The 25,457-nt window shown below is 38.5% G+C and overlaps 2 protein-coding genes across 4 annotated transcripts in view; one reads left to right on the forward strand and one right to left on the reverse strand.

The window, feature by feature from the left end:
• Positions 1-3,956: 3,956 nt before the first annotated feature.
• Positions 3,957-10,674, reverse strand: PIERCE2 (piercer of microtubule wall 2). Its single transcript, XM_060095288.1, has 2 exons — positions 10,384-10,674; positions 3,957-4,338 (listed from the first exon to the last, which is right to left on the reverse strand). The coding sequence occupies exons 1-2, from the start codon at positions 10,399-10,401 to the stop codon at positions 3,991-3,993; spliced, it is 366 nt and encodes a 121-aa protein (XP_059951271.1). The 5' UTR covers positions 10,402-10,674; the 3' UTR covers positions 3,957-3,990.
• A 156-nt stretch (positions 10,675-10,830) lies between these two features.
• Positions 10,831-25,457, forward strand: part of CCPG1 (cell cycle progression 1) — a 39,502-nt gene continuing 24,875 nt past the window's right edge. For 2 of the 3 annotated variants that reach the window (XM_060097310.1, XM_060097312.1), the window contains exon 1: positions 10,831-11,287. The gene's annotated coding sequence lies outside the window, so the exon portion shown is untranslated. The remainder of the gene's footprint in view (positions 11,288-25,457) is intronic. The other variant, XM_060097311.1, reaches the window with a different exon arrangement.

The raw sequence follows: 25,457 nt of genomic DNA on the forward strand, positions 1-25,457 counted from the left end.
ATTCCTTCTTCACGCGAATCCATTCAAGGGCTTCCTCTGTGCCCGGCAGCCTGTGAGAAACTGGGCAGGATCCAGAAATGGCCAAAACCCAAATCTTTGCCTTTGAGGAGTTTTCAGTCCAGTGTGGGGGACAGGCCTATAAAGTAGTAAATTATAATCCCACCTTATCAAGGATTCCTATCTAGATAGAACCAAACACTGAGGGGCATAGAGAGAAGAGAGCCACTAACCACGGGATAGCTGGGGTGACTCAGGCCGGCCATCGTGTAGTGGGCCTCACACAGTCCTTTCTAAGTCCTTTTCCCCCTCAGTGGGGGAGTACAGGGAATAACGAGAATTGTTCCTCCCGGGGCTGTATACGTGCTTCTGCGAAGCCCCCTTATCCTTCCAGGCTCCTGTTGATTCTTTCCCTATTTTCTTCCCTTTAAGGACCTGTCAGAGTCCAGGCAGGAAACAGAGAGTACACTCAGCTGCGGTGTTTAAAAGGCTTTTTAGTGAAGTGACTATTTACAGAGGTTTGGGTAGCTTCCCAGAAGTAGTTAGAGACATTATGCCCCCAGCAGCTGCCCACAAAGGGAAGCCGCTTGCCCACCTGCCCTGCAGAGACAGGGGAAGAGGTGGCGGTGGCAGCATCCAGGTGAAAGCCAGCATCCTGGGAGAGGGGCTGCTGGACAGGAGCTGCTTGCCCACAGGGCACCATGCCAGGTATTGAGGAATTAAGGATCAACCAGCCAGACCTGGCCCTCACCTTTACGGAGCTTATGGTCAAAGCAGACTGTCCTGCAGGCCCCAGGGCTCTGGTGATTTCTGATCTCTCTCCCTCATTCCTTATTGGCCACGCCCTCTTCTTACCCCACGTGCTCTGAGGGCCTAGGGGATACTAGCTGCAGGGCCAGGTGCCATGGGCTTCAGAGATTCCAACCCGACATGCTTCCTTCCTCTAGGGAGTTCATCGGGGTGGAAAGCAAAGCAATCAAGTTTCAAACCCGGATATCACTGGGGAATAGCTCGGTGGCTGTGGACAAGACACTTCCACCAGGGCACCCATTTCTCCATCGTTTTACATCTCAGGGCTTTGTGCGCTTTCTTGGGCTCTAGTGGAAGAAGAGTGGCTGCAAAGCTGAAGAAGTCTCCAGTCTCCAAGTTTCCAGGCTCCAAGGTGCACAAAGTGAACCAGGGATGCAGGCCCAGAGGAGACTCCAGCATTCTGTTACCAATGAGACAGCTGGCTCCTAGATCCAGGAATGGACAAGCCCACAACTGAGGATTCTAAAAGTCTCCTGGATTTGTCTCTTCTTCTTCCTCCCAGAGCTCCTTAGTTTGGGTGCTCCTCACATTTTGCCTGCACTCTCTTCTTCCCATGGGCTGTGGATTAGTGCTGAGCGATAACTGTGCAGAGTTGCAGCCTTTCTTAAACCTATTCCGATAGTTCTCTCTAGACCTCACTGAAACACTTCTTGTTGAGGACACCACTGATTTCCACATTGCCTAATCAAACCCCCAGGTCTCAGTTTATGTGTTAGCTTCCAAGATAATTTCACACAGCTGGATCATTCCCTGTTCTGGAAACAAGTTCCTTACATGGCTTCTAAGGCATCACAGTCTTACTAATTTCTTCCTACTTCACTAGTTACTTCTTCTTGGTCTCATTTGTTTATTCCTAGTCATTCCCCTGACTTCTAAATGTTGGAGTTCCTTAGGGATTAGTAGTCCTCTGTTCTTTTTTCTACCTACACTTTGTTGTCTTATCTCATGATTTTAAATAATATCTTTGTGTGGATGTTGTTTATGTTGATTATATTCAGCTTCTCCCTTGAATGCCAGACTTGATATTCAGTTGCCTCAACAGCTTGACTTTCCCTTCACTTCCTTCAGGGGTGTGGTCAAATACCAACTTATCAGACCCTCCCCTACCTAAAATACCTCCTTGCCCAAGCACTCCTGCCCCAACCCTAAATTATTCTCTCCCCATAACTTTTATCGCCTGGTGTGTTGTATACATATAGACATATATAAATATTTACATGCTAGTAACATGCAAATAAAATATTTACATAAATAAAATTTATGTACCATAAATACATAAATGTTATACATATATGGACATAAGTATTTACATGTAAATATGTACACATATTTTACATTTACATATTTACACATGTATATATGTCTATGTTATACATATATGTATAACATAAGCATATAAACATTTGTGTTCTGTAACATTTATATATAAATATGTATACATATTTATACATATGTCTTTTGGTCTGTTTTCCCCTATTAGAATTTATTAGAATCTAACCTCCATGAAGGCAAGCTCTATTCTAGTGCCTACAATAGTCCCTGGACTTTGATAGGCACTGAATGACTACATAATTGCATTCCAGACAATATGCTTGATTCCAAGATACTCATCCTTCCTAAGAATTTTAGCAACAACAGCAAAACGAAAGGCCTAACCACCTGTCATAGTAAGGAACTTTAGGTTAACCTCTAGATTCTACATATTAAAAAGTTGACTTCACTTTCTACAAATCAAGCACCTACAGTGAAGGGGGAAAAGGGTTTGTATACTTTATGCAGAGAAAAAACTGGTAAACTCAAATTCTGTTGCATCATTTGCCTGGAAATCTTGTGCAGTGCCTTGATTTTTGATGTTTCAGAGGAAGTGAACAAAACTAATTTTTTTTCTTTCTTGTGCCAAATATCATATTTGGGGATATTTGAAAGAATTTCATGAGGCTGCGGAGTTTGAGCTGTTTCCTCACATCAAGCCATTTTTGTAAACAGAAGATTCAACTTTTCTGGTCCCCTAGTGACTCACAGGATTATTTTTTCTAATTGATGTTAATATCCTGAACCTGAAACCAACAGGGAAAAATAAGAAGTGATTTTTTTTTTTTCCAGTAAAGGTACTCAGATCCAACTGAACAGGAGGTTTCAACAGATGGCAGCTGAAATAAATCTCCCTATATAGTGGAATTACAGAGTTTAAAGAATTGTATAGCCCATCATCTACCACTGCTCATGCTCTGTGTTAAAGATGTAGCAAAGTAGTTACATTTAGGGAATTCCTTGGTGGTCCGGTGGTTAGGACTCCTCGCTTTCACAGCCTGGGTTCAATCCCTGGCCGGGGAACTAAGATCCCCCAAGCTGCATGATGAGGCAAAAAAAAAAAAAAAAAAAAAAGTAATTGCACTTGTAAAAATGTGCAACATTGTCTCACATTTTCATTGTTGTATACATAAGGTTTCTTCTGCCTGGATGGACCTTTCCTTTGATTTGGCTTTACCTTCTCCAGAATGTTTCTCTTGATCTCCTTGGTCTCAATTTAAGCAATTCTTTGTGTCTGAAAGACCTTTTACATAGTTTACATTACATAAATTATCATGTATTATTAATTTGCTACCCTCATTCCCCCCAAATATTGTTTATTGAAACAATAAAAGACACTGTTTTCTATTTGTGTTCCATTTGCATCGTATAGCACCTGCCATAAGTAGGTGTTCAATAAATATTTGCTAAATGAATGAATGAATAACAAGTCCTGTCTTCCACCAGTTTAGCAGTGTGAACTAACATTCCCCAGGTTCTAAGCTATTAGTTGAAATAACAGAAAAGTAGGAAATTACTCGTCAGAATCTTCCTTAATTCAGTTTTCAAAATTAGAGTTCCTGTGTTCCTTTGTCTTGATAAATATACTCAGTAGACAGTTGAGATCCTGAAAGCCTTTTGAAGCTTTTGGACTACATGAACTAAATAAAGCTAGGTTTAATAAAATGCTTTCTACCTTTTATTCTATTTTGAACACATTTTTATTTAAGAAGTCACTGTCATTCAGTTATCAGTTGAAATGCTTTATTTCTTAAAGGTATTTAAAAAAAATTAATTCAAATCTTTTTATATTTCAAATTAGCTATCCTAGCCTTAGATTTAAAACTCATTTTTCCCGAGTATATTTTCTCTTTATTTAAGAGTAATATATTTTCATAGAGTGTGTTGAAAATTAGGAAAATCAAGGGTTCTTGTTCTGTCAGGTGCAGTGTTTAGAGTGTTACTTTGATAAAATCCAGTAGCTCTGATATTGCTTGAAAATGCTTGGTCCTTTGGAGTATAATAGCAGGGGAAAAACTGTGGCATGGGTAAAAATTCACCATAATTACTTGAATTGGTTTTATACATAATCATCTTAGGTTTTGATAGTGAGGTAGCTGTATGGAGTGTCTTTGGGTCCAACATACATGAAAACACAGGATTGCCAGGGTTCACACAAGGAGGCAGTTTTTCAGGTTTCATTTCTGTTTCTGAATTTGAAGCTGAAGTACTTTTCTTATCCTAAAAGATAAATGCATAAAATAATTCTCAATTATAAAGTTCTGAAAAAAACAGAATTATTTAAACTTAGTCTTAAGCCTTTCTTACCCCGCTACTCACAAAAAGTGACTCGAAAAAGATCAAAGACAAATGTAAGATCTGACACCGTAAAACTCCTAGAAGAAAACATAGGGAAAAAGCTCCTTGGAGTTGGTCTTGGTAATTTTTTGGATATGACAACAAAAGTACAAGTAATAAAAGCAAAAATCAATAAGTGTGATTACGTCAAACAAAAAAGCTTCTGTGCAGCACAAGAACAGCAGAAGGAAGAGGCAGCCTTGGAACGGGAGAAAACATTTGCAAAGCATACATCAGATAAGGGGTTAATTTCCAAAATATCTTTAGAACTCATACAATTCAATAGCAAAAAACCAAACAATATAATTAAATAATGGGCAGAGGATCTGAACAGACATTTTTCCCCAAGAAGACATATAGATGGCCAACAGGTACATGAAAAGATGTTCAACATCCTTAATCATCAGAGAAATGCAAATCTAAACCACGATGAGATATCAATCCACACCTGAAGAATGGCTATTATAAAGTTAAGAGAGAATAAGAGTTGGCGAGGATGTGGAGAAAAGGGAACCCTCATGCACTGTTGGTGGGAATGTAAATTGGTGCAGCCACTGTGGAAAACAGTATGGAGGTTCCTCAAAAAACTAAAAATACGGGACTTCCCTGGTGGCGCAGTGGTTAAGAATCCGCCTGCCAATGCAGCGGACGTGGGTTCAAGCCCTGCTCTGGGAAGATTGCACATGCCGCGGAGCAACGAAGCCCATGCACCACAACTACTGAGCCTGAGCTCTAGAGCCTGCGAGCCACAACTACTGAACCCATGTGCCACAACTACTGAAGCCTGAGCACCCAGAGCCTTGCTCCGCGACAAGAGAAGCCACCGCAAAGAGAAGCCCGCGCACCACAACTAGAGAAAGCCCGCGCGCAGCAACGAAGACCCAACGCAGCCAAAAATAAATAAATTAAAAAACAACCAAAAAACCTAAAAATAGAACTATCACATGATCCAGCAATTCCACTTCTGGGCATATATCCGAAGGAAATGAAATCACATCTTGAAGAGATATCTGTACTCCCATGTTCACTGCAGCATTCACAATAGCTAAGACATGGAAACAACCTAAGTATTCATCAACAGATGAATGGATGAAGAAATTTTGGTATAGACACACACACAACGAAATACTATCAGCCATAAAAAAGGAAGGGATCCTGCCATTTGCAGCAACATGGATGGAACCTGAGAGCATTATGCTAAGTGAAGTTAAGTCAGACGGAGAAAGACAAATACAGTATGATCTCACATATATGTGGAATCTAAAAAAAAAGTCAAACTCAGAGCAGGATGGTGGTTGCCAGGGGCTGGGGATGGGGGAAATAGAGAGATGTTGGTCAAAGGGTACAAACTTCCAGTTGTAAGAAGAGTAAGTTCTAGGGATCTAACGTACAGTATGGTGGCTACAGTTAACAATACTGTATTATATAATTGAAAGTTGCTAAAAGAGTAGATGTTCTCACCATACCCACACACAAAAATTTGTAATTATGTGAGGTGATGGACATATTAACTAATCTTATTGTTAATCATTTCACAGTATATATGTATATGAAAGCATCATGTTGTACCTTAAACTTACACAATGTTATATGTCAATTATATCTCAATAAAGCTGGAAAAATAATAGAGAAGAAAACAAAAACTTAGCCCCATCTACTCTCCTTTTAGGAGTCCTTTTCTCTGGAGGACGTTGAAGAGTACCCATTAAATTATATATATCTGTACAGAGCAAACTTGTCAAAAGTATGTACAAGGTAGCTTTTTAAAATCCTGTACTAGAACTATGAGAATTTATAAAAACGTGTAACTTATAGAGTAAGACTGCAATGGGTCATAGTTTGAAGACGTACAGCTTAATTTCAGAGTGAAAAGGGAACAAGATAAACATTCAGGGATCTTAACTGTGTGGGGGATAGCCATTAAGCAAATAATTATACAACTGACTAATTATAATTGTGGTAAGTGCTATGAAGAAAAAAATTCAGGATATTTATGAAGACATATAGGGGGTTCTAACCTAGTGTGAGGGCCTAGGAAGGCCCTCTGGTGAAGTGTCGCTGAATCTTAAGACTGGAAGGCAAGGAAGGAAAAGATAGAGGAGGGCACAAAGAAAAAGCATGGCCAAAGTGGAGTAAGTTAGAGTGAAAATGGCTGCAGATGAGAATAGAGGGGCAGGAGCCAGATCCTGAAGGGTCTGGTTGGCTATGTGAAAAGTTTAGATCTTTATGGTAAAAGCAATGGAAAGCTATTGAAGTGTTTTAAGGAGAAGCATGTCATGATGTAATATTCTTTTTAGTAAGATTACTTTGGCTGCCGTCAGAGACTTGAATGGATGTGGAGAGGAGCTTCAGTATTCCATGTGACTGACGATGATGATTTATAGAAGAATGGTGGTATAGAGAGACTAGTAAATAAATTTGAGACACATTTTGGAAGTAGAATTCATTGGACCTGGTGATTGATTGGATGTGGGTAGTGAGGAAGAGGGACAGATCAAGAAAGACTCCCACATTTCTGGACAAACATTTGGGTAGATGGTGGTGCCATTTACTACAATTTAATATGTAATTAACATATATAATAAATTTAATAAATATTTAAAATATACAGAACTTAGCTATTTGGGGAGGGAGGGAGCAAGATATTAAAAAGAATGGGTACAAAAGTGCATATTGCTCTCTAGCAATGCATATAACATGCTTATCCTTAGTAAAGTCAAGTCTATAAAAAACATCAAGCTTCAATAATGAAGGTGAAAGAATTCAAATGGAACAGACTCTATGGACCTTGTTTATCACTCATTCAACAAATACTGAGTACCCACTGTGTACCAGGCATTGTTAGATGCTGGAAAAATAGTGATCAACAATCTAAAGTTCCTAGAACTTACATTTTATTACATAGAAGACAAGCACATAGGAAACCAGCTCAATAATGTTGGGAAACCGGTTATTTAAAAAAAATGTAGGTCTTCACCTTCAAATATTAGGTGTCACCAGTTCTGGGTTCTGATGTTGCCAGTGATAAGAGCTGCGTGACTTTAATGAAATTATTTTGCAAGGATTCAAATCCCTTGTCCAAAAATATAAAACAGAGGAAATGGATTAGATAGTTTTTTTCTTTTTCTAATCTGAGGATATAAGGGCTCTCCAAATGTAGCAATAGGAAAGTGATTTTGAGGTATGTGAAAAACATGAAGTGTATATTTACTTGTGATAAGGCTCTTAAAAATGATTCTGTGGTGTCCATGTAGGCAAAAAATTTTGGTAGTTAAAAAACCCTCCAAATTTGGCAACTTCTGGAATACTTGAGATCTAAGTCCTTCCAGATCATAAATTATGTTATTATATCTAACCTCATAGAGATTGGCAGGGTACTGTAACTCTGACTTTTTAAGGTTGCATTAAATAGAAGGTTGTTTATATGCATTAAAATTCTTTTGCTTTGAAGACTCTATAGTAGATTCTTGTGATTCATGAGGCTGAGACCCTTTCAGCATTCTAAATCCTTAAAACTAGCAAGCATATAATCTCACTTTCTCCAACTCTAAAACGGAGGAAAGAATATTGACCAAGTTGTTGTGTCAGGCTTAAGTGAGGATCAAATCTGGGTCAGATTAGTTCGGTTCCTCTTAGACTAACCCAGTTCACTCTGAATTCCTGGGTTATTCTACTTTATGTCTCTGCAAAGTTAAGTTCCCCACTGTCAGGAACCTATCTGTTTTGAAATCTTGAGTTCAAACCTGCAAATGTGAAGTATTTACTCCACTGTCTTTTCTCTTGTTCAGATTTGAAGAAGTATAATAGAGTGTTGGAGGAGTAGCACAGGCAAGAACCTTGTGACCTAGATTCCAATCCTTTATCATCACTGCACCTTTGTTTTTATATTGTCTGTAAAGTTGGTAAAAAAGGGGAAAAAAACCCCTAACCTGCCATAGTTCCTGTGGTTGTGGAAATGAAAGAAAATCGGATGTAAATGATACGCTGCTATATAAATGGAACCAATTTTTACCATTTTCTTTTTTGCAGGTATACTTCAATGCATATGCATGATCTTCCAGAATTCAGTTCTGAAATGTACAGGTTAAGAAAACTTTACAGTAGTGTGCTACCATTTACTAACACTCATTATCTTGTAGGAAGCTGGCAAAGCTGGAAGTAGAACTCATCAGATCTTGCTGTTTATTCTTTTTTGACACTGCTTATTAATTTGTTTTAAATATCAAGAGCACAGACATTGGAGAATAGTAAGTCACCAGAATCCTACGGCATCACAACAGGTCAGCTTTCTCAAAATGTCTAGGTTCTCTCAGCACATGGAAGGTTTCTTAGGTGGAAGGTGCTGCCCTGTGACTTGTGAGAAAAAGTACCAACCCTAATTTACTTTATGGACACCAGTCAGGTTGCCCAGGGCAACCTCAGTCCCAGAGGTTGTGACTTTCAAATCACCTTCTGCAACTGGCTCTAAAATTCTGATCAACTTTGACTCAAAATGGAATACAGAAAACAGAATCTAGTCAAAATAGAAGACAAGTTAGCTGAAAAATTTTGTTGGCATAATCCGTACCCCACAATCTGTAAAAGTTAGTGTCTACCGAAATCTTTTAGACCTCCAGGACAATTCATAAATGTTTATGGACTTGGAAACAAAATACCCCTTGCTTTTACTTTATGTCCTAGGCCCTCACTGCAACTTTCTTATTTGGGTTTCGACCTCTTCAAATCTGGTATTCTTAAAATGTAGAGTTCAAAACAGATACAATCAAAAACAAAACAGCCTAATATAAAGAATAATAAAAAGATTACTTTATTTTATTATTATTTTTTTTTTATTTTTTTTTCTTTTTGCGGTATGCGGGCCTCTCACTGTTGTGGCCTCTCCCGTTGCGGAGCACAGGCTCCGGACGCGCAGGCTCAGCGGCCATGGCTCACGGGCCCAGCCGCTCCGCGGCATATGGGATCCTCCCAGACCGGGGCACGAACCCGTATCCCCTGCATCGGCAGGCGGACTCTCAACCACTGCGCCACCAGGGAGGCCCTAAAAAGATTACTTTAAATTCTCTGCTAGGTTATACATTGGGTCAGCAACTGTTACTGAAGGAGAAGGTTAATGAAAATTATAAATGAATCTTTTAAAATCGATTAAGTCTAAAATTAGACTGTGCAAGTGCCTTGAAAAGAACGAAAATCTACAAATAGATGGTATTAGCTTCCTTACTAATTTAATTTTCAGGCTCTCCTAGAATTAGAGAAAACCAGGCCACTTTGACTTTTCCAAGTCTTTTGTTATAAACACACACACATTTTTATAAAGATAAATAACAAGCTACTGAAATAATAAAAATGCCCGTTATAGAAGCTGTAATTATAAAATTAAAAATCTTTTTTTTTTTGGTTTTGTGTCACAGTTGATATTAACTACAGTAACACCAAAAGCAAAAAAACCCTGTAAGTCTAATTTTGAGGCACCTTTTTGTCTCTCCTCAGGCCCACCATCCTCCTTGTTCATGTTTTTCTTAATTTATCTTTTTCTGGCCACAATTATGTGACAGAGAATTAAACCTTAACTTTCTACTGTTTCCATCAACAGCGAGTATAAATGCACCATATCCTTTTTCCCCCTCATATCCTGTTTTGAACAAGACACAATGTAAACAGATGTCAAATTAACAAGGTACGTTTTTCTTGTTCAAAACCATCACGGCATTTCGCAATGGGGCATGAGTTGTATACCATCCCCAATCATCTTTATACCTTCAGAGGCAATTCTGGCTTAATGCAATGCATGTTACATCTGTGTAGCCCAGTGGTTGCCTACAACGATGGTTTTCTTCTGGAGGGTGGGGGTGGGTGGGAGTGTGGGGTGCCCCAAATTTATAGTAAAGAGTACCGACAATCAAAAACATCCAGCCCTCTGCCCAAACCCACCCAGTCGCACTCGGTCATTCTCGATATCTTCTTTATTTTTTTCGGCAAACGCAGTTTTTTCCTGCAGCGGATGGCAAGGCCAGCGAGCGCCGACTTTTACTACACCCAATTAAAGCAGCAAAGAGAAAGCGAACCGTCGGCTGGATGGATACGTGTAAACTAATCGGCCTAATCCCGGGAGTCGTTCTCCAGGGTGGAATCCTTCGGAGGGGCTGTACCAGGCCATCTCCACAGTAACCGGCCGCGCCGCCTCTGCAGTGCCGGGGCCCGGATGTTGTGAGGATCACGGCCGCGGGGCCCAGCTTCCTGCAGCCTGCCGGCGGCGGGCTGCGCTCCTTTTCGGGAGTCGTAGTTCTTCCGTCCGCCGCCGCCTGGTATAAGGCGCGGGCGGGACTACGAGTCCCGGCATGCGCCGCGGCGCCCCGCCGCCCACTGCCTTTCGGCTGCGGTCGCCTGCGAGCAGGTTGTTGTTTTTATGAGAGGCGTCACTGCTCTCGGAGCTGTGACCGCCGCCACCGCGACAGCTAACGCCGTCGGGCGGAGGTGGCGCTGCTCCTTCAGGTACGGCCCTGGGCGAGTTTGGACCCCAGGAGGGGAGTCCGGGCCAACTGTCGGGGTCCTGGCTCAGCCGCCTGGCGGAGGCGGTCGCGGGGTTTCCGCCGAAGGGGGGCTTGACCCTAGACGCTCGGTGTTTGCGGCCGCCTGGGTGGCCTCCTCGGAAGGCGAGTCTGCATCCCCCGTGGCGGAGCCGGTTCGGTGGTCCTGCAGCCTCGGTTCCCTGCGTTGCAGACGCGAGCGGTGTGCCGGGAGTGTGAGGAAGCCGACAGCCCAGGGGACGCACCCGCCTTCCTCCGCTGGGCTGGCTTAAGGCTCTCCTCGGTCCTGATTGATGAGAATCCATATGGTAAGATGTTATGTGCGTCACCCCGCCGGGTTTTCAGCCGGCCGGGCTTTTTTGGTGACGTTTGAGCCCCGTGATGACAGGGAGAGAAAGATTAAATAATGTGTTTGAGATTTCTGCTTGTGAGCCTGGCTGATAATGATCAAATCTCCCTGTCTATCCTTTTCGCCCTCCACCAGTCCCCTTCCTAATCGATAAGCCCTCCATAGCAGCAGGTCACACCGTGCGTTGTACGCGTTACTGTTTATCTTTGTTTAACGAATCAACTTTTTGCTTTTGGGAGCGCCAGTTTTAACGAACTCAGCCAATTAGGTACTTTGTTGAGTGGGTGAAATTTGCACTCAGTCTGGCTTTATTAAAAAATAGAATGGAGCCGCCTTGTAGCTAGAATAGCTAATTATTTTAGTACTGCGAATTTTAGGAGATTTGCCTCCTCAAATAAGGTCACATGTACTGGACGGTACTTGAAATGTCATTATTAGCTTATCGTATCTTTGGCTTAACGTTTGAATCTTACTAGGCCCCACCTTTCTCAGGGGGGTATTTATCACACCTTGGACGCTAGTGTGAGTGGTTTACTATACTTCCCTGAGCTATGGTCATAAAGGGGAAGGGAAGGGAGAAAGTGAGAGTATTATTTTAATAAATAATTTCTAATCCTTTACCCAACCTAAGGATGAGATTCTAATTAAAGAAACTATTAAAAATCGCTCTCAAATAATATTTGAGGGTGTGGGAAATACTAGTTTTTAAATGAAAGTAGGTTAGAAAGTAGTGTAATACTAATTTTGTTAACTAAACCATAGGACTAGAAGTGATTCGATGTCTATTAGAAATAAGACTCAAAGGAGTGTAATAGTTATAAAAGTGATTTGATGGTGAAACTACAAATTAGTTTTTTCTTTAAACTTTTTGGTATTTTCCAAATTTTCTATAGGAAAAAACCTTAATTAAAAAAAGGACACAGGTGCAGCAATTCCAGTTATACAGACTCTTTAAACATTAATTTTAAAAAGCAAATAACAACTGCAAACAACATAGGCAGAGCCCCTGTTACTGCATCCACAGACTCTGTGAATAACAAGTTTAAATGTATATGTTAGTTGTTAAGAAGTGACAAGAAATGCATTGGTTGGACTGGAAAGGAAACAAAAAATATGACAGTAGTTCTTAGCATTTGTACATCTCGTCTTATTTTGATGTTTTCTTTTCATTTTGTATAGTAAAATCAAGACAAAATTGCTTACTTTTCTTCAATTAAGGGAGTGGAATCTTGATTATTACTATAACTCAAGGTGACAAAGCATGGGCATATAAAAGATCTGGGATGTAGCAGGATTTTTCATTTATTATTTGTAAACATTTGCCAGTGGAAATAAAGAAGTTAAACATTATTATAAAATGGGGGCTTTAAGCTTGTTTTCATCAAGTCATTTTAAGTATCAATACTATGTTTTATATGCCTGATATTCTGGATTATGTTTTTGTTTCATTTTCTATTATGGATATGTTGGATATGGTTGGGTAAGTAGCATATTTAGCCCACATTTTGTTTTCTGTCATAAAGAAAGGGCCACATTGTTTTTTGATAGGAATAGTCTATGTATTTTTGCAGTTATCAGTCTTGAAAAAATGGGGTTTACCTCAATTCCAAGTGTCCATTAACTCAATAAAATAGCCATTCTGAAGCTTTGTTTTTGTTTTTATTTTTTTGCTTTTTTGTTTTTTAAGCTGTAGAAGTCATACTTTGTTTTCTTAGGTTCTTTTCTTTGGAGCATTGCTTCTCTCCTCAAATTTCAGTTTCTTTTCAATATTTTCTATTGTTTTATTTTGTGTATTTTGTGCCCTTTGTTGGCTCAATATCTCACTAAAAATTTGGGTTCATTTACAGGGCATAAGAAACATTCATAATTACTTAACATGTCTGATTTACTAACTGGTTCCACAGTATTGTCTAGGTTGTGTAATTGTATTTTATCTAAGTTAAATATTTAAAAAATTAGGTGAGTTTGAACTGAGAGATTAGAAGTAGTAGTTTCTGACATGTAAAGAATATGGACACACTGCAAGGCCTGTTAAGCCCAGGGTATTTTAAAACAGAAAATGCAGACTCATCTAACAATGCAGAACTACTAGAGGCTGAATTGTTTTTGTGTTTGTGAGTGGTTAAGATGAGGAAGTTGCCATATTGTAGGTGATAACTTACATTTTCAAGAATTTTCTTCCTGGGAGTTGTATAGTTTTTGTTTTGTTTTTAAATTTATTTGTAAAAATTTGTTACACAGTTTTTAAAGGTTACTTTCCATTTACAATTATTACAAAATATTGGCTCTATTTTCCATGTTGTACAATATATCCTTGAGCCTATCTTACACCCAGTAGTTTGTACTTCCCACTCCCCTACCCTGTATCGCCCGCCGCCCAACCACTAGTTTGTTCTCTATATCTGTAAGTCTGCTTCTTTTTTTTGTTATATTCACTAGTTTGTTGTATTGTTCAGGTTCCACGTATAAGTGATATCTTACCATGTTTGTCTGTCTGGCAGTTCTGCAGTTTTGACTAAATTAAAACAGTTAAAAAAAATGAGTTGGTTTAAAAGGTCATGTTTGATGTATTGCACCAGATAAACTTGAAAATAAAAATCTCAGTTTGAGTTCTAAGGTGAAATTTAAATCTGTAATATGGGGAGGATTGCAACTAACTGATAATTTAGAGGATTTTTTTTCCAAGGGACGTTTAAGGTGTGGAAACCTGCTTAAGAGCTTATAGAGTTTTCTGAAGGAAGTATTAGCAAGGAAATATTAGTATTAGCAGCAAGTCAGAAATCTACTTTTTCTTCAGTATTTGTCCATAAAGCACTTTCCTAAAACCTTATTTCTGGTTCATGTTGCCAGCATGATGAAATGTGAAAAGAGAATTGGATTGGGAGTCAGGACGTTTAATGATGTTGACAAATAATTTAACTTATGAGCTTCTGTTGTTTCCATTTGTACATTATAAATAATAGCCATTGCCATACTTCATGGGGTATGTGTGAAGATCAAATCAGATATAAAAAGTCGTATCACTTTGTAAGTGGCAGAGTGATCTACCCATGCACAGTATTATTGGCCTGCGTAAGCAACATGTACATAAAGCATACTATACATTTGAAGTGTGATGACTTAATGTGATATATACTTTTGGACTGAGAAGTTTGATGGGAAAAAGTCAAATGGGATCTTCATTTGATTTTTTTGATAGTGCTTTTTGCGTTTTACTAGGTTGAAGGGAAGCTAGCCCCTTTCCTGACTGTGATTTTGTACTCCGCTGCATTAAAGGTTCTGAAATTGCAGTGTGCTTTTATGGTTCGGCCTTTAATTTTGGTTTTGATTTGTTTTAATTGCATATCTAAAGTATAAAGAAGATCATCAGTGTAACTTAACAGTAGGAAGTGGACGTTGTTTTTAATGTTCTAAAATGGTACTTTAAGTTGATTTCATGAACAGTGAGTCTACACTGAATGTCAAATTCCAGGTCCTCACAGAGATACGTTACATGTGTAAGCATTTGTCTTTCAGGGAAAGAGATAGTTTAGAGCTTAGACACTCCTTCTGGGAGAAGGACTTCTGGGGAAGTCAACCCCATCTGTATTACATACAGCATCTGCCCCTTGAGATTAACTTCAAGTTGGGTTGACATATAGAACATTCAAGTAAAAAAGTCTTTTAGAAACTTACAAATCAATTCTGAGGACTTTATGAGAGCAAATATAAGCGAAAGTAAAAGGCAAAGAAACATATCATGGGTTGGTAATGACTGCTTCTATATTTGATTAGTTGATAACTCATTTTCTTTACTAACACTTTATCTAATATTACTACTAGAAAGTAACAATGGATGTGTACTTAATTGTCTATTATGTACTTAAAAAAATGGAAAACAGAATAAAAATATGTAAAATCCCTTTTTTTTCCATCTCTCTGGCTTTTTTTGGAAATGAAAAGTAGAAAAGAGTTATAAAAAAAAATTAGGACAAATTATCCTTTTGTGGAAAGTATGTTTAAGATAAACAAAAAATATAGATATATGATGAATACATATATTTTAACAAGTAAAATCATTAAAAAATTTTTTTGAGAGTAAAAAAAGAAACATCAAGCTAGATCCCAGTAGTTTTACTTATCTCTGAAAGGGGAGGGGAAGCCAACAGGGGCTGGCAGTGCCCAAGTGAGGGCCGTATGGTGCCTAGTCAAGCTTCTAGATTTACTACTGGCTCTTTCAGGCTTTTCCAAAACTAAGAGGTAACAATCCTGGAAAGTCAGGATTCTTTTCAGAATGGGAACACCTGGTGAAAAGGCTATTTATTTCCATACTAAGAGATATCTTAATTTCCCCCCAGCATTTTGAATTCATATGGTTTACTACTTTGTTTCAAACTTTTAATCAAAGGTGTAGCTTCTTTTAGATGGAGGCAAAAAGGGATACTTTTATCTTCAAATATGGCAGTAGTTGCTTTTGTGTCCCAATTTGAAGGATGTTACATCATAAAAGAAATCTTGTGAAGAAATTGTGTATTGACTTACTTCTTGTTTTCTAAACGAAAAAGTTAATTTACTGCATTTAACAGTATTGCTGCCTCTTTCTGGTCATGGATAAAGTGAAATTACTACTATTGGAGATTTTTTTCCGGATACCTATCTTTAGCGATATCAGTGTTTAAATGAAATTCCACTCCATGAAAACTAGGAAAGCCTGTTTGCTATAGAGAGGTTATCTTTGAATCCACTTAGAAGATGCATATAACCAAGAGGCAGGACAGCCATTGGACCCACATCTTGATGCCGTAATTACTACACTGTGGACTCTTCAAATCCCTGGGTTATGCTCTCTTTTCTCTAGCATCAGTTTTCTCCAGTAAACTTCTGATACCTCAGATATAAACGTTTTAATATGATTCCCTTTAGTCCTTTAATTTGTTCTGAAGGGACTGGTCATCCAGAAGATGATTGGATTTGTGTCAGTCATTCATTTACTTAATATTGGGTTTGTCTTTTCATTTAAAAAAAATATATTTTTTTCCTGCTGGTTATGAGGGTAATAAATAGCTCACTGAAATTTAGCAGACATAATACGTGTAATTTTAGTTTTTTTAGATTTGAAAGATACTCTTTAAAATTTTAATTAGACTAATGCATATAAATTAATATCAATAGGGTTTATTATACATATCATTTTCTGACTTGCTTTTTTCACAGAATATATTATTGATATCTTTCCATGTCAGGACATGTTGATCTATTTTAAATTTTTAATGGCTGCATTAATAATAGATATTATACATTTTAATTTTAATAAACTCTTGATAGACATTTCACTTTCTAATTTTGTACTATAAAAATCCAACCGTTCTTACACACATGTATATGTATTTTCATATTCATGTGAGTATTTCTACCAGGTAAATTCCTAGAAATGAGGTGGATAGGAAATGAAATAGAGATGATAGGTCACAGGGTATCTGCCTGTAAAATTTTGTTATTACAAAATTACTCAAATAATAACTATGCATTTTTACTGTTTACAGTGCCTATTTTTCTGTATCTAACCTATTAACCTGTTTAATCTTTGTTGATCGTTTAGGCATTAAAATAATCTTGCTTCTCTTTGTGTATCTTTCGTAGTAAGGTTGAGCATTTTTTCCTTATAAACCATTTTAATATCTTCTATAAATTGCTTACTCATATTCCTTGATAAATTTTCTATTCAGTTTTTTAGCCTTTTTCTTATTTATTGGTGTACTTTAAATGTTTTGAAAACTCTGTTTTATATGTCACAGGTATTCTCAGTATATCATTCTTACTTTTATGACTTTTGGCAAACAAGTGTATGATTTTTATATAATAAAAAGCTTTTCCTTTACAATTTCTAGGTTTTGTGTAAAGCTTAGAAAAAAGGTCATCTTTACCCCAGGATTGTAAAACTTTTCTGTTTTGTTTGAGTCTTTTTTTGTGTGTGTGTGGTTTTATTTTATGTGTTTAAATCTCTGGGCTGTATTTTTACCAGGTGGTCTTAAGGTTTTATGAAGCCTATCTTAATAATGCTGAACTTTCACAAGGCAAACATGAGAGATGACATCAATCTGAAAGTCTTTTGCAACACCACATTTATGACGTTTAATGGAGAGTATGATTCCTGAGTGATGCAATTTGTCAAAAAACTGATTTTTTTCCCCTTTTGGGAGGTAGGAGGGGAAGAACAATGAAATTTACTGTCTTTTTAAATTCAGAAGCGTTTTAGGTGAAAGTGGCTCTTATCTTTTGCATCTCTTTCGTTCTCTACCTTTTACACCAACCATAGAAAGGCTCTGCTGATTTGAGCATCCAGAATGGCAGCCAGCACTTTAGTTCCATATTCAGAATTGCCTGTCAGATCATTTGTCCCTTGATGCTGTTTGGAAGCAATTCAGTTTGGCCTGGGCTTCGTGAAGATATGTTGCAGGATTTATCTGCTGTAACAGTTAAAAAGCCATACAAAAACTTACTCTTTTTCAAATAAAGAGTTTACCTGGCCATTCTAGCCAATAAGCCTTGGAATCAACTTCCCTAGGGTAGTCTTTTTTTTTTTTTTTTTCCTACAGCACAAAGGCCTAGTGGGTACTAGGCACTCCTAGGCTAGGCTTATTTATTGCCAGAGTTTGGGGACTGAAATAAGGTTGACATTGTAGATGAAAAAAAAAGTATAAGCTGAGCCTTCACTTAAGATGAGACTATTTGGAAAAAAGAAAGCAACACAGTGAAAGGTTCTTCCCCCACCACAATGAACAGGATTTAAGACCCTTTAATTCCCCAAAGAGATACAGTTCTCACCATTTTCCAGAAGTGTTTGTCACAGTACTTTTTAAGATGTAAATTTGTACCAAATTACCATAAAGCATAGTGACAGTAACAGTTTTAGATCCTTACTTAGACAGAAAATCTTAGAATTTCTTAAGCTTTTCTGTTTCAACCCCTTCATTCTGGTGCTTAGTGATTTTAGTGGCCCTAGCTCCCTTTTGAAAATAGGCAGGAATAAAAAAAATTCATAATTGTGGTACATTTAAAAGAGGCAAGCTTAAGGGGTGGGTTAGACCTGAAATTAGACCTGTAGCTCATTGCTATTTCTGATCCTTTAATTCCTGATCTGAGTAAAAATGCTTGTATGTCCTTTTCTATAGATAAAATAGAATATTAAGCGATTAAAGATGAGCGATTATTATGTATGTATTGTATGACTTCTGACTAGTAGAGAACAGTTAAAATTTTTGTGCTGTTATAAAGACATTGAAAATTAAATTGGAACTCCTTATCAAAAGCTTTGAACTCAACACTAACTAGTAAAGTAACTCATGGATAAAAGTAATAGAAGCTCCTATTAGGCAAGGTATGCTAAGAAGTACAGAAGTTATGCTGAGAAATAAGAAATAAATGCTGTACATTCAGGGGAAGGAGAGATCAGTGTGTCAGAAACATGAAGGAAAACTTCATGGAGGAGACTGAGACTTAAAGATGGAAATCAGAAGAAAGGAAAGGAGGAAAGCATTCCAGGAAGTGTGACTTGATTAAGTGAAGACGTGGAGGTAGGGCTGTGCTCCTCTACTTGTAGCAAGTAGATTACTTTGATCAGATGAAATAGCCCTGGAGGAGAGAACTAATCGATTGCAAGCTAGGCTAGAGCCAGGTAGTGGAAGCATTTGGATGTCCCCTTAAGAAGTTTGACTTTATTGTGCAGAATACTTATTCTCAAGGTCATGGGGAGACTTTTGCACAGGAAGTTTAAAAAAAAAATTCTAGCGTTTGGAATAAGTATTGCATGTAACCTGCAGTCAGTTTCATTGTTGCCTGTACGTAAATGTTCAGAGTGGTTGTGTGTGTTTAGGGAGGGACCAAGCGAAGAGTTGCAAAATAGCACTGTAAAAAGTGGTGAGTACCATTGTAATTAAAACAGCCTTGTTTTGGTGCTGGAATATAGATCATTGGAACAGAATGGAGACTACAGAAACTGATTCATAAATGTATGGGACTTTATGTGACAGATTCATAAATGTATGGGACTTTATGTGACAGTGGCATTTTAAATCATAGAAAAAATATGGAATATTTAATAATTGACATAATTTCTACCTCACACTAAAAGGGCGAAAATCCAGATTCACAGATTAAATAGCTAAATGTAAAAGCCAAAACTCTGAAAAAGTATTAGTAGAAAATATAGGAGAAAAATTTACAATCTTGAGAGTAGGGAAGACTTTCTAAAGCAAGGTGTAAAATATAGGCTATAAAAAACACCTTATTCTCCATCCTCAACATTTGACTGCATAAAATTTAAAGACATCTATGATAGAAGATATGTTTTTAAATTGAAGCATGCTAGAAAAAAATATTTGCAGTAGGTTTAGCAGTGAATTCATTCACGACCCAGTTTATGAAGAACTTCTGAAAATCAACAGAGACAGCCCAATAGGAAAGTGAACATGCGAACATTAGATAATTCATGGGAAATGAAATAAGGATAGCCAATAAACATAGGAAAAGATGCACAGCCCCACTGAGTCATCTAGGAAATGCAGATTGAAATAGGAGATTTACTTTTTTTTGCTCATGACATGGTCAGAAATTAAAGATGGTTGTTATTTTTTTGGTGAGGTTGTGGAGAAATAGGTACCTTCGTTATGTTGGTGGGAGGTCTTCCCTAACAACCTTATTTAAAATTCTAATCCCCACCCCCTACTCCCTGCACTCAGTTTTCCCCCTTTTTGCTTTATTTTTCTCCACAGTACTTGCCACCAACTAACTTAACTACATCTTCTGCTTGTTTATTTTTGTAGGGTTGTTATTGGACAAAAAATAGAATATAAGGGACATTTAAAAAGTTTTTATTAGTTGGGATCTTGGGTCCTCTTTCCTTTATCCAACAGCCTGGTTTAAAGCAGGCATTTTCATATCCTCTTGGGGAGATGAAAGTTCCAGAACCTCTGAAAAGCATGATAGAAGTAGGTTCTTGAAAGCTGTCTAGACTGACTGACTCATCTTTGATCACATTTACAGTACAGCAGCACTTTTGGGACCTTTGGTCACAGCCCATTGGTTGGCTTACATTGGAATCGTAGACGTGTGGGAGAATAATGCCCCCATTCTTCTCCATCGTGTCTAATTCTAGAAGATACAGTAATGGAAACCGTACCTTTTCCATAGTAAAATGTAGCTACTCAGGAATGATGAGGGGCACCATCATATCAGGTAATATTCACTGCAGTTGTATTTTATGAGGTAAAATTACTATTGTTGCTCTGTTATTAGTTTTGACAGCTGCCACCTAAGGTGTTTTAAAATTACATCTTTGGTCTGTATCTCTCCCCTAAATTAAGTCTCCAACTGCCTCCTTGACGTTTCAACTTGGATGTGATAATAGCTGTCTCAAATTTAATATGTCCCCAATGAGTTTACCAATTTTCCTTTCATAACCTGCTGCTTTTGAAGTCTTCCAGTCTTAATGGCCATTCCATTCTTGTATTTACTTAGGACAGGGGTCATCCCTCATACCTAGTATTCAGTACATCAGGAAGCCCAGTTGGTTATACCTTCAAAATATATGTATAATTTGCCCACTTCTTACTGTCTTTGCTACCACCCTGGTCCAAAGCACCATCGTCTCACCTGGATTACTGTGGTAGCTTTGCAAATGGTCTTCCTGCTTCTGCCTTTGCCCCCTCACAGTGCTGTCTCAATAGGGCAGCCAGTGTGATCTTTCTATTCCTTTCCTCAAAATTCTTCTGTGACTTTTAGTTTCACTCAGAGTAAAAAGTCTTAGGATCTGTAAGGCCCTACATCATTTGTCTCCCACTCCATTATCTCTCTGTCCTCCTCTTTTCCCACTTTCCTGGTAGCCCATTCCTCTCCAACCACACAGGCCTCCTTGCTGATTCTCATAGATATGGGCTTGGTTCCAGCTTTGTACCTACTGTTTCTTTGGTCTGAAACACTCTTTACCCAGTTAACTGCACGATGATTCACTCACTCATTCAAGTCTTTGCTCAAATATACCTTCTTAAGGAAGCCTTCGCTGATTATCCTTTTTGAAATTAAGCCTCTCCAACCCAACATTTTCTATTCTCTTTTCCTATGCTTTCTCTGTAGTAGGAAATATACCATCAAATACACTGTGTATTCTACCAGGTAATGTTGTTTATTGGATGACTCCAGTGTGAAAGATGAAGTGCTTAGGAAAATTGAGATGATTTTTTTTTTTCCTTTGGCCACGCCGTGTGGCATGTGGGATCTTAGTTCCCCAACCAGGGATTGAACCCATGCCCCCTACATGGAAGCATGCAGTCTTAACCACTGGACTGCCAGGGAAGTCCCAGAAAATTGAGATGAATTTAATTCAGACTATTGCAATAGGAATATCTCAGTGAACTGAGGAGTTTTATAGAGGCAAGTAAACAAGGCACTCAGGATGGGTGGAAGTGAGTCTTACCTGGGATTTTTTGAGGGCAGGTTGGTCCTTTGCAGTTAGCTATCAGTCAGAACACAAAACAGGATGGGGAAATTTCTCAACCTTCCTTGCTTTCCTGGAGCACAGGGCTCAGATGAAGTTCAATCTAGTCAATTGCTGATAGAATTTAAGCTCCAGGAAGCCAAGACTCTTACTTGTTTTGTACATTGGTATATTTTCAGTATCTTGCATGTGCTAAGAACTCAATAAATATTGAATGAACAGATGGATAAAGGAGTGAATTAAAAATGGTACTAACTGTAGACCCATCTGCTGGAGAGTGTGATTATACTAGTGTAGTATAATCCTTCTACTTAAGTAACTTCATAAATGAGATATGAACATCCATGTAATAAATTTACATGCTAATATGACTAATATGTGCTATCTTCTATGTGGAAACCATATGTTTGTAATACTTAGTGTCAAATTCTCTTCCAGAGAGTTCTATGAATACTTACATGTTGTGAAGAAATGTTCCATAGGATTTCTTATGAAGTGATAATTTAAATGATTTGTCTCTGTTCTAGAGGCTATTATTGTAGGATTTTGGAGTTTATCTTGAAGGCACTGGAGACCAATTTTAAGTGATTGATTAAGTGATCAGATTTATGTGTTCGGATAAACAGAGTAGGGACAGCATTGGGAAGGAGTGACTGGAGGGGAATTTGAAACTGCAGGCAGAGATCTCTTAGAGAGCCGTCACTGTAATAGAAGTGGGAAATGATGAAGTTGGGATAGGAAGTGGATAAGGATTTAGACCTGATTGGATTTTTGGGTCAAGGCAAGTTTTAGTTATCCCAAATGTAGTTATCCTAAATCTAGGATTTTTGACCTGATGTTTGGTGGCTTTTGCTTGCTTGCGGCCAGATTATTTTTGGCTAATGCTATTCTCTGAGATGATAGAAACAGGAAGAGCAGCAGGAAGATGATCTTAGTTTTGTAGATGCTTTATTTGAAAGGCCTGAGAAACCTACTAGTGATCATCCAAAAAGCAATGGGGAAATATATGACTGGAGATGGGGGTAAAGAAGCTACCCCGAGGAATAAAACGAAGCCTGAGTCTAGAAAAGGGCTTCAAGTTTATCATCTTCATAAAGTACCCTTAGCTTTATAACTTTGTATGATTTTTTATGCCTTTGTAACTTTCCCATAAACTCTGCTTATTTCTAAGTTATTATTAGTAAAGCCCTCAAAATGGAACAGGTTTTTGCATTTACCTTTGGTCAAAATAATGGGGAGAGGAACCTCATGGATTCCTCCAGAATTTTGAGTTCCTCGAGGAACAGTTTAGATGTGTGTCACTAACTGCATCATCACCCAGAAATGTTTACCTTTTTTCTTTATTGAGTGCTTAATATGTGTTACCAGTCAAGTAAACAAGCAATTACAGCATAGTATTGTATTTTAAGTAGTAGATTAGGGAATATACTAGTCTTTGGGAATGGGGTCAGGGAATGGTTCACAAAGTGATGCATTAGCTGAGATAGAAGAGTGGGCACAGGAGTTTGGGTAGAAGTAAGGAGGTGAGGAACTGAGATCAGAATATGCAAAGCCCCTGAATTAAGAGAAAGCTAAGCTTTTTAGCAGAATTGAAAAGGTGGAGAGGAGAGGGAGGGGATGGAGGGAGAGAGGATGAGATGCTAGAGACAAAACACTTGATGTTTAAGGCCTGTGGGCATTATCCTGAAGACAGTATGAAAATCTTAACATTTTTAAGGAATGACAAAATATTACCATTTTAGGAAGATAACTGGCTATAGTGGGGAAGTTCAAATACAGAGGCAGCTTTCAGAGTCAATGTGTCTAGGATGGGGCTCAGAAATTTACTTTTTAAAAATTTGATTTAATTTCAGTGCACCCAACTTTTTGAAAACACCTGAACTAAGAGAGCTCTTTAGTGGGGCTGTGAATTTTGCTTACCAAACTCTTACTGTGGTGTTATGGCCAGTAGGGGAATCTTTTTTTCCTCATTTGGGCTAGATGTGAAGCCAGGGCAAGTAAACAAAGAATTAAACTGGGATCCGATTAAAGTGGGCTCCTTGATTTGAGAAATTCAAATATGATAAAGTCCCAGTTTAGCAATGTATGTAACTTTCTTTTGAAATCTTGTCTTTGTTTATCTCCAGAGCAATTAGAGTTCTTGCTGTACGCGGGCCTCTCACTGCTGTGGTCTCTCCCGTTGCGGAGCACAGGCTCCGGACGCGCAGGGTCAGCGGCCATGGCTCACGGGCCCAGCCGCTCCGCGGCATGTGGGATCTTTCCGGACCGGGGCACGAACCCGTGTCCCCTGCATCGGGGGGCAGACTCTCAATCACTGCGCCACCAGGGAAGCCGGCAATTAGAGTTCTTGATCGGAAAACAAAAGCTGGGAACTATCTATTTAAACGAACTGTTTAAATGGAAATTACCTAGGTAAGGGCAGGAGATATATACACATTAAATATCCCTGATCAGGTCTTGTATCCCAGGAGTTTTGGAAGGTTATGTAAGTCTGGGGGTGAGATGGCGCGGGGGTGAGATGGAGCATCAGTGAGAATGTGGGCTGCTAGAGGAGGTTAGGAACTGGGGGTTTACAAAGGGAAGAGGAGCTTTCACATGGTGAAGAATGATTGCTATTTTTTTTAGGCCAATTTTCCTTTTTAAAAAAATATTTATTTTTGACTGCATTGGGTCTTGTTGCTGCGCGCAGGCCTTCTCTGGTTGCAGTGAGTGGGGGTTACTCTTCATTGCGGTGTGTGGGCTTCTCACTGTGGTGGCTTCTCTTGTTGCAGAGCACAGGCTCTAGGCTCGCGGGGCTCAGTAGTTGTGGCTCACGGGCTCTAGAGTGCAGGCTCAGTAGTCGTGGCGCAGGGGCTTAGTTGCTCTGTGGCATGTGGGATCTTCCTGGACCAGGGCTCGAACCCGTGTCCCCTGCGCTGGCAGGCGGGTTCTTAACCACTGTGCCACCAGGGAAGTCCTAGGCCAATTTTCTTAATCGTTAAGCCCTACCTACTTGTTCCATATAGAATGGTTTTTCCAAATACCAAGTCACTTAAACCAAAATATACTATACTTTCTCTTTTCTATTCTTTGTTATTCTTCTTGGTTATTTAGTCCTTTAAAAATCTTTTGTGTCTGTCTTCTCAAATCTCTCCTAACCCCTCCCCATCCTATTTACCCTCTCCCCCTCATCAGTACTAGTTAAATTTAGGTGCTCATCTTTTTCATGGAATATTGCATTGATTCTTTGTATCCCACAGGTCCAGGGCCCTTTAATTGTTTCCCCATTTTAATATGTGCCCTTTGAAAGATTCTGATTTTCAGATGTCTTCTTTTAATACTTCACTCATGCTAAATTAATTGAATTTCTTAGAAGTTTTATATTCTTTAATTTTTTCTGCCTTTATTTTTGTAGTGCTTTTCCCATTATCTCTTGGGAAGTCCTTCCAGTGTCGTCATATTTTCTTTTTTGGTAATAAGGAACCAGAACTTAATTTTTTTGTGATAGCTCTCAATTTTAAAATTTTGGCAACTAATTCAGTTAAAAAATATGCTGTCCAGCATGTCTAAAAACATTACAACCTCATTTATAAAGCCTGCTTTGACCATTTTCCTTTCTTCCTGCAAAGTTAACTGCTCAGTCTTTGTGCAGTCCAATATGCTAACCCACAACTTTCAA

The sequence above is a fragment of the Mesoplodon densirostris genome, chromosome 4, assembly GCF_025265405.1.
Source record: "Mesoplodon densirostris isolate mMesDen1 chromosome 4, mMesDen1 primary haplotype, whole genome shotgun sequence".
NCBI classification, from domain to species: domain Eukaryota; kingdom Metazoa; phylum Chordata; class Mammalia; order Artiodactyla; family Ziphiidae; genus Mesoplodon; species Mesoplodon densirostris.